Genomic DNA, 10,020 nt, shown 5'->3' with positions numbered 1-10,020 from the left:
TTGGGGCACACGTGAGGAACACAAATGCGAACAAGCCTGAATGGTCCCCAGGACTATATGCGAATGAAAACTCACACCCCAGAAGTGACTCGAACCCATACTCCCAGAAGCAACGCAACTGGTAACTACAGGGCGCCTTAATCCGCTTGACCATCACGGCCGTCAAAAGGAAGTGATAGCCGAGGCTATTTGAGCCACTTCCCCGACGGCAACTCGGATGGTAATCTTGGGCATAGCATTTCACCAAATCACCTCATTCTTTGGGGCACACGTGAGGAACACAAATGCGAACAAGCCTGAATGGCTTGATTAAGCTGATTAAGGCGCCCTGTAGTTACCAGTTGCGTTGCTTCTGGGAGTATGGGTTCGAGTCACTTCTGGGGTGTGAGTTTTCATTCGCATATAGTCCTGGGGACCATTCAGGCTTGTTCGCATTTGTGTTCCTCACGTGTGCCCCAAAGAATGAGGTGATTTGGTGAAATGCTATGCCCAAGATTACCATCCGAGTTGCCGTCGGGGAAGTGGCTCAAATGGCCTCGGCTATCACTTCCTTTTGACGGCCGTGATGGTCAAGCGGATTAAGGCGCCCTGTAGTTACCAGTTGCGTTGCTTCTGGGAGTATGGGTTCGAGTCACTTCTGGGGTGTGAGTTTTCATTCGCATATAGTCCTGGGGACCATTCAGGCTTGTTCGCATATATATATATATATATATATATATATATATATATATATATATATATATATATATATATATATATATAATCAGCTTGTTGTGGGGATGAATCCTGGGGAGAGGGTCAGTAATTCGCCCTATATCTATATTTACATATTAAGATAAAAGTAACTTAAATTTTCACGAACACTGGACCATAAAAGTAAACTCCGTAAGTTGTTTAAAGTAGCAGTTGTTTAATTAGCTTTGGAGAAAGGTAAGACAAGTTGAGGTGAGGAGAAAATCATGGCAGGAGTGAGTAGGGGATTGTGGGCCGCCACCACCACGAAAGTTTAATGGATGAATTACGTGTGTGGAGGGGGAGGCTGGGGTGAGGGGTGAGAGGCTGGGGTGAGGGGTGAGAGACTGGGGTGAGGGGGGTGAGAGGCTGGGGTGATGGGTGAGAGGCTGGGGTGAGGGGGGTGAGAGGCTGGGGTGAGGGGGGTGAGAGGCTGGGGTGAGGGGGGTGAGAGGCTGGGGTGAGGGGGGTGAGAGGCTGGGGTGAGGGGGGTGAGAGGCTGGGGTGAGGGGGGTGAGAGGCTGGGGTGAGGGGGGTGAGAGGCTGGGGTGAGGGGGGTGAGAGGCTGGGGTGAGGGGTGAGAGGCTGGGGTGATGGGTGAGAGGCTGGGGTGATGGGTGAGAGGCTGGGGTGAGGGGGGTGAGAGGCTGGGGTGAGGGGGGTGAGAGGCTGGGGTGATGGGTGAGAGGCTGGGGTGATGGGTGAGAGGCTGGGGTGAGGGGGGTGAGAGGCTGGGGTGAGGGGTGAGAGGCTGGGGTGAGGGGTGAGAGGCTGGGGTGAGAGGCTGGGGTGAGGGGCGAGAGGCTGGGGTGAGGGGCGAGAGGCTGGGGTGAGGGGCGAGAGGCTGGGGTGAGGGGCGAGAGGCTGGGGTGAGGGGCGAGAGGCTGGGGTGAGGGGCGAGAGGCTGGCAGGAGAGGACGGAGGAATAAGTATTCTCTAGATATTCACCACATTATTATGTAATTAATAGCTGGAGTACAAGCTGTTGGTCAATACGTTTTGTACACATTAGTTTTGTTAAATATTCTCTTCTGGAACTTTGTTTTTTAATTGGTTTCAGTAAATCTACTGGTACACCATCCTTGTTGTGTTCCATGCTGTGTTCCATGCTGTGTCCCTGGCTGTGTCGCTGGCTGTGTCGCTGGCTGTGTCGCTGGCTGTGTCGCTGGCTGTGTCGCTGGCTGTGTCGCTGGCTGTGTCGCTGGCTGTGTCGCTGGCTGTGTCGCTGGCTGTGTCGCTGGCTGTGTCGCTGGCTGTGTCGCTGGCTGTGTCGCTGGCTGTGTCGCTGGCTGTGTCGCTGGCTGTGTCCCTGGCTGTGTCCCATGCTGTGTTCCATGCTGTGATCGTTGCTCTGTTCCTCCGTGATCGTTGCTCTGTTCCTTGCTGCGATCGTTGCTCTGTTCCTTGCTGTGATCCATGCTGTGATCCATGCTGCGTTCCTTGCTGCGTTCCTTGCTGTCCCTCTTGCTGTGTTCCTTACATGGAAAATTGCCTACTAATCATTCCTCTTAAGTATTTAAAGTAAGGAATTGTTGACCTAAATATTGTATAAAAAACGAGAGAAAAGTAAAGAGAAAAAGCTTAGCTGTTTAAACTGGCTTTCTGATGTTCAGTCCTCCGTCACGGTCTATTGAGGGATGATAAGGACATCATAGGAGCTAGTTGCTGCTTCAGACACCCTGCGGGCTCACCATAGCCCGTGCTACTTGGGACTGTTTGTTCCAGGTGGCAAATCTTAAACAACAACAACAACAACATTCTGTCACCTGTGAATATTTCACCTGTAAATATATTATTAATTTCACGTAGATAAAAGGGCATTGACGCCTGATGCTTAATTATTCAAATTCCGCGCTGCATTTTGTATAACTTGACTGCTAACTTAACATTTCATATTCATTGTCTGAAGCCATTGAGTCTTGTTTATAATTCATTGTGTGGGTCCGTCTGTACCTTTGGCCCGAGTACTCAATATACATTTCTGTTTTATAACAGGCCGATGGCTGTGGTGTCTGTGGTAGTTATCGGGTCAGTGGCCTTGTGGTAGGGTTGTTAGGCGGGTAGGTCCGTACTACGTCATTCACGATAAGGAGTCCACAGGTTACAGCCCTGTGCGTTGTCAACAGCTGTTTAAGACTGGCATGGGTCGAGTCGATGGTCTGGCTCAAACAATTGCAGTTTTGTGTGCCTTATGGCCTATACTGATGAGCAACTGTTTCATAGCCCCACCGGTTGCATAGCCCCCCCGGTTGCATAGCCCCACCGGTTGCATAGCCCCCACCGGTTGCATAGCCCCACCGGTTGCATAGCCCCCACCGGTTGCATAGCCCCCACCGGTTGCATAGCCCCCACCGGTTGCATAGCCCCCACCGGTTGCATAGCCCCCACCGGTTGCATAGCCCCCACCGGTTGCATAGTTGCATAGCGCACTTGTTATATAATCCACCTATTATTTAGCCCACCTGATGTATAGTTGAATAGGTCACCTGTTGCATACGTGCATAGGTCACCTGTTGCATACGTGCATAGGCCACCTGTTGCATACGTGCATAGGCCACATAGGACACGAAGGTTCTTGAAGTTTATCAATAAGGCCGGGCTGGTGTACCACCCACATGTGGCCACACCTGTGGCTGGTGCACCACCCACATGTGGCCACACCTGTGAGCGGTGGGTGAGTTTGGACTCACTGAATGTTGACTCTCTTTATTGTAATTGTATAATGTTTAACAGTGGAATTATTTATTCTACACCTTGTTGTGTGTTCCTTGCTGTGTGTGTGTTCCTTGCTGTGTGTGTGTGTTCCTTGCTGTGTGTGTGTGTTCTTTGCTGTGTGTGTGTGTTCCTTGCTGTGTGTGTGTGTTCCTTGCTGTGTGTGTGTTCCTTGCTGTGTGTGTGTTCCTTGCTGTGTGTGTGTTCCTTGCTGTGTGTGTGTTCCTTGCTGTGTGTGTGTGTTCCTTGCTGTGTGTGTGTGTTCCTTGCTGTGTGTGTGTGTTCTTTGCTGTGTGTGTGTGTTCCTTGCTGTGTGTGTGTGTTCCTTGCTGTGTGTGTGTTCCTTGCTGTGTGTGTGTTCCTTGCTGTGTGTGTGTTCCTTGCTGTGTGTGTGTTCCTTGCTGTGTGTGTGTGTTCCTTGCTGTGTGTTCCTTGCTGTGTGTGTGTTCCTTGCTGTGTGTGTGTTCCTTGCTGTGTGTGTGTTCCTTGCTGTGTGTGTGTGTTCCTTGCTGTGTGTGTGTGTTCCTTGCTGTGTGTTCCTTGCTGTGTGTGTGTTCCTTGCTGTGTGTTCCTTGCTGTGTGTTCCTTGCTGTGTGTGTGTTCCTTGCTGTGTGTGTGTTCCTTGCTGTGTGTGTGTTCCTTGCTGTGTGTGTGTTCCTTGCTGTGTGTGTGTGTGTTCCTTGCTGTGTGTTCCTTGCTGTGTGTGTGTGTTCCTTGCTGTGTGTGTGTGTTCCTTGCTGTGTGTGTGTGTGTTCCTTGCTGTGTGTGTGTGTGTTCCTTGCTGTGTGTGTGTGTGTTCCTTGCTGTGTGTGTGTGTGTGTTCCTTGCTGTGTGTGTGTGTGTGTTCCTTGCTGTGTGTGTGTGTGTGTTCCTTGCTGTGTGTGTGTGTGTTCCTTGCTGTGTGTGTGTGTGTTCCTTGCTGTGTGTGTGTGTGTTCCTTGCTGTGTGTGTGTGTGTTCCTTGCTGTGTGTGTGTGTGTTCCTTGCTGTGTGTGTGTGTGTTCCTTGCTGTGTGTGTGTGTGTTCCTTGCTGTGTGTGTGTGTGTTCCTTGCTGTGTGTGTGTGTGTTCCTTGCTGTGTGTGTGTGTGTTCCTTGCTGTGTGTGTGTGTGTTCCTTGCTGTGTGTGTGTTCCTTGCTGTGTGTGTGTTCCTTGCTGTGTGTGTGTTCCTTGCTGTGTGTGTGTGTTCCTTGCTGTGTGTGTGTGTTCTTTGCTGTGTGTGTGTGTTCCTTGCTGTGTGTGTGTGTTCCTTGCTGTGTGTGTGTTCCTTGCTGTGTGTGTGTTCCTTGCTGTGTGTGTGTTCCTTGCTGTGTGTGTGTTCCTTGCTGTGTGTGTGTGTTCCTTGCTGTGTGTTCCTTGCTGTGTGTGTGTTCCTTGCTGTGTGTGTGTTCCTTGCTGTGTGTGTGTTCCTTGCTGTGTGTGTGTGTTCCTTGCTGTGTGTGTGTGTTCCTTGCTGTGTGTTCCTTGCTGTGTGTGTGTTCCTTGCTGTGTGTTCCTTGCTGTGTGTTCCTTGCTGTGTGTGTGTTCCTTGCTGTGTGTGTGTTCCTTGCTGTGTGTGTGTTCCTTGCTGTGTGTGTGTTCCTTGCTGTGTGTGTGTGTGTTCCTTGCTGTGTGTTCCTTGCTGTGTGTGTGTGTTCCTTGCTGTGTGTGTGTGTTCCTTGCTGTGTGTGTGTGTGTTCCTTGCTGTGTGTGTGTGTGTTCCTTGCTGTGTGTGTGTGTGTTCCTTGCTGTGTGTGTGTGTGTGTTCCTTGCTGTGTGTGTGTGTGTGTTCCTTGCTGTGTGTGTGTGTGTTCCTTGCTGTGTGTGTGTGTGTTCCTTGCTGTGTGTGTGTGTGTTCCTTGCTGTGTGTGTGTGTGTTCCTTGCTGTGTGTGTGTGTGTTCCTTGCTGTGTGTGTGTGTGTTCCTTGCTGTGTGTGTGTGTGTTCCTTGCTGTGTGTGTGTGTGTTCCTTGCTGTGTGTGTGTGTGTTCCTTGCTGTGTGTGTGTGTGTTCCTTGCTGTGTGTGTGTGTTCCTTGCTGTGTGTGTGTGTTCCTTGCTGTGATCTTAAGATGATTTTCCTGCCAAATCTTTTACCCAGACAGACAGACATCTTCAGACGCCTTCCACATCTGGTTATTTCTCACCACTTCTCCTAGTGACCGTCTCAAGGTTATCCCCCCCCTTCTCACCCCTCCACGCGATCTCTTCCACATGAGCATGATAACTTTCCAAATGTTATCATGCTACATTGAGCATGATAACTTTCCAGATGTTACCATGCTACATTGAGCATGATAACTTTCCAGATGTTACCATGCTACATTGAGCATGATAACTTTCCAGATGTTATCATTCTACATTAAACATGATAACTTTCCAAATGTTATATCATACTACAGTGAGCATTTCTTGTGGGCAAGTTCACCCTTAGGTCAAGGGTTCTGCAAGCACTTTAAGGGTCCGCTTGAGCGCCAGTCTTTACCTCTCCTCTGGCTAATAGCGGCCCGGTATTTCCTAAATTAGTTTACGAACCCCCTCAAGCACTAAGTGGGGTACTCGCAACAATATTATCCTCTGGGGGGTCGAACCCGTCCTGCGTGCTGCCTCTGGGCTTGTCGACACTTTAGGAAATAAGTTCAAGTCGTTTGTGGTCGAGATAAGAGATGCGTGGATCTTAATTGGAGGCGTAGGAAGGTCTTCGTGAATCGGAATATTTCGTTGTATGTGATCTTAAGTATTGTATCTGATCTTAATTATTGTATCGGTCTTGGGATTTCGGCTACAAACATATGATTAAACACCCCTACGACTTGTAGCTCCACCCACTACCACCACCACGACTTGTAGCTCCACCCACTACCACCACCACGACTTGTAGCTCCACCCACTACCACCACCACGACTTGTAGCTCCACCCACTACCACCACGACTTGTAGCTCCACCCACTACCACCACGACTTGTAGCCCCACCCACTACCACCACGACTTGTAGCCCCACCCACTACCACCACGACTTGTAGCCCCACCCACTACCACCACGACTTGTAGCCCCACCCACTACCACCACGACTTGTAGCCCCACCCACTACCACCACGACTTGTAGCCCCACCCACTACCACCACGACTTGTAGCCCCACCCACTACCACCACGACTTGTAGCCCCACCCACTACCACCACGACTTGTAGCCCCACCCACTACCACCATGACTTGTAGCCCCACCCACTACCACCATGACTTGTAGCCCCACCCACTAACACCACGACTTGTAGCCCCACCCACTACCACCACGACTTGTAGCCCCACCCACTACCACCATGACTTGTAGCCCCACCCACTACCACCATGACTTGTAGCTCCACCCACTACCACCACGACTTGTAGCCCCACCCACTATACATTAACATTAGTACAAAGAATATTGAAGACAACAAACTATATTCCAACTCGAGGGTCTAGCCAGCGTGGTAACCTAACCTAACCATCAAACTTCTCACTATCTTCCTCACTGTCATTATCTTCCTCACTGTCACCATCTTCACCACCTGAGCGCCGACGGGCACTCCTACACCACTCATCATCTTCACCTTCCTTCACCGTCGCCACCTTCCCTCAGTCACTGTGTCGTCACTACACAGTCTTCATCGATAAATAAATTGGGGCAGAAAAATATCATTCAATGATCCAGTAGAAAATAATGTACTGGATGAATTTTGAGGGCGATGGAGGCGGGTAGTTAAGTAGATTCGAAACTGGCATCATTTGCCCGTTAATGGCAGTTATTTAGTTACTTTGTTGTTAGGTCACTGTCCGCTATTTTTTTTTGCCCTGCCCTCCTATGACCGTCCCCTAACAACCACCAGTCATCCTGCACATTTTGTTGCGACTAACCCCACATGTCTGGCCGCCAACCTCGAACAGATAAACCAAAAATCATTCTCTCTGGTGGATTCGGGTATGCGTAAGGTAATTACCAGGAGAAAACGCTAAGACATTTTGACAATATACCGCTTGGAAGGACTGAGGATAAGGACTTAGGATAGGTCCAGTGGAGGAAGGAATAGTGCCCAACCACTTGGACGGTCGGAGGAGTGAACACCGACCCTCAAGACGAGACAGACCGTCGCTCTATACCTAACCCATCCTCCGAATTGACAGTACGATTTAAAAATAAGTGTAATAAGTACACTTTCTTACTGTCATAAACAGTGCATAATTGCACTTATGGGGCTGTTACATTTACCCAATCCCCTCCCACGATTTAATTCTCGAGGACGGGCTGCTATACCATCTAGCCTATGCGGTTGGGCATAGACATGCAGAGTAAGCTTCCTAGAAGTTTGTACACTGACTATAACCAAATCAATTGTGAAGGCAGTTATACTCGATTGTTTTGCTGCATGCAAAGTGTCGCCCTCTGGCTACGAGTCAAGGCCTTGTGCTTACCGGGAAACCAATTGGCAAGATGCTGCATGTATTTTGTGGGTCTACCACGGAGCCTGCCATCAAACACGGACTCCCTGGAGATTATCTTGGCCCATCACTTGCTATGTAAATTCATTTGACGGTGCAGGTACTGTTTGCCTTCATGGTAAATTGCTAATTGTAATGCAGGTGATTAGAGGGTGTTGAGAGATGTGTTCTGTGATGATGTGGGTGTTGATGTTGTCTGTGATGTTGTGGGTGTTGATGTTGTCTGTGATGATGTGGGTGTTGATGTTGTCTGTGATGATGTGGGTGTTGATGTTGTGGGTGTTTATGTTGTCTGTGATGCTGTGGGTGTTGATGTTGTGGGTGTTTATGTTGTCTGTGATGCTGTGGGTGTTGATGTTGTGGGTGTTTATGTTGTCTGTGATGCTGTGGGTGTTTATGTTGTCTGTGATGCTGTGGGTGTTGATGTTGTGGGTGTTTATGTTGTCTGTGATGCTGTGGGTGTTTATGTTGTCTGTGATGCTGTGGGTGTTGATGTTGTGGGTGTTTATGTTATCTGTGATGCTGTGGGTGTTGATGTTGTCTGTGATGCTGTGGGTGTTGATGTTGTCTGTGATGTTGTGGGTGTTGATGTCTGTGATGTTGTGGGTGTTGATGTTGTCTGTGATGTTGTGGGTGTTGATGTTGTCTGTGATGTTGTGGGTGTTGATGTTGTCTGTGATGTTGTGGGTGTTGATGTTGTCTGTGATGTTGTGGGTGTTGATGTTGTCTGTGATGTTGTGGGTGTTGATGTTGTGGGTGTTTATGTTGTCTGTGATGCTGTGGGTGTTGATGTTGTGGGTGTTGATGTTGTGGGTGTTGATGTTGTCTGTGATGTTGTCTGTGATGTTGTGGGTGTTGATGTTGTCTGTGATGTTGTGGGTGTTGATGTTGTCTGTGATGTTGTGGGTGTTGATGTTGTCTGTGATGTTGTGGGTGTTGATGTTGTCTGTGATGTTGTGGGTGTTGATGTTGTGGGTGTTTATGTTGTCTGTGATGCTGTGGGTGTTGATGTTGTGGGTGTTGATGTTGTGGGTGTTGATGTTGTGGGTGTTGATGTTGTGGGTGTTGATGTTGTGGGTGTTGATGTTGTCTGTGATGTTATAGGTGTTGATGTTGTCTGTGATGCTGTGGGTGTTGATGTTGTCTGTGATGTTGTGGGTGTTGATGTTGTCTGTGATGTTGTGGGTGTTGATGTTGTCTGTGATGCTGTGGGTGTTGATGTTGTCTGTGATGCTGTGGGTGTTGATGTTGTCTGTGATGCTGTGGGTGTTGATGTTGTCTGTGATGTTGTGGGTGTTGATGTTGTCTGTGATGATGTGGGTGTTGATGTCTGTGATGTTGTGGGTGTTGGTGTTGTCTGTGATGTTGTGGGTGTTGATGTTGTCTGTGATGTTGTGGGTGTTGATGTTGTCTGTGATGTTGTGGGTGTTGATGTTGTCTGTGATGTTGTGGGTGTTGATGTTGTCTGTGATGCTGTGGGTGTTTATGTTGTCTGTGATGTTGTGGGTGTTGATGTTGTCTGTGATGTTGTGGGTGTTGATGTCTGTGATGTTGTGGGTGTTGATGTTGTGGGTGTTGATGTCTGTGATGTTGTGGGTGTTGATGTTGTCTTGTGATGTTGCGGGTGTTGATGTTGTCTGTGATGTTGTGGGTGTTGATGTTGTCTGTGATGTTGTGGGTGTTGATGTTGTCTGTGATGTTGTGGGTGTTGATGTTGTCTGTAATGTTGTGGGTGTTGGTGTCTTGTAATGTTGTGGGTGTTGATGTTGTGGGTGTTGATGTCTGTGATGTTGTGGGTGTTGATGTTGTCTTGTGATGTTGTGGGTGTTGATGTTGTCTTGTGATGTTGTGGGTGTTGATGTTGTCTGTGATGTTGTGGGTGTTGATGTTGTCTGTAATGTTGTGGGTGTTGGTGTCTTGTGATGTTGTGGGTGTTGATGTTGTCTGTGATGTTGTGGGTGTTGATGTTGTCTGTGATGTTGTGGGTGTTGATGTTGTCTGTGATGTTGTGGGTGTTGATGTTGTCTGTGATGTTGTGGGTGTTGATGTTGTCTGTGATGTTGTGGGTGTTGGTGTCTTGTGATGTTGTGGGTGTTGATGTTGTCTTGTAATGTTGTGGGTGTTG

At 48.8% G+C, this 10,020-nt stretch overlaps 1 protein-coding gene across 1 annotated transcript in view; it reads right to left on the bottom strand.

The window, feature by feature from the left end:
• Positions 1-1,797: 1,797 nt before the first annotated feature.
• LOC138372321 (clumping factor A-like) overlaps positions 1,798-10,020 on the bottom strand; it is an 11,137-nt gene continuing 2,914 nt past the window's right edge. The window contains exon 2 of the mRNA XM_069337603.1: positions 1,798-2,207. Within this exon, the coding sequence (XP_069193704.1) occupies positions 1,798-2,207 (410 nt within the window). The remainder of the gene's footprint in view (positions 2,208-10,020) is intronic.

The sequence above is a fragment of the Procambarus clarkii genome, chromosome 38 (assembly GCF_040958095.1).
Source record: "Procambarus clarkii isolate CNS0578487 chromosome 38, FALCON_Pclarkii_2.0, whole genome shotgun sequence".
NCBI classification, from domain to species: domain Eukaryota; kingdom Metazoa; phylum Arthropoda; class Malacostraca; order Decapoda; family Cambaridae; genus Procambarus; species Procambarus clarkii.
This window is presented reverse-complemented; position numbering and strand designations above follow the sequence as displayed.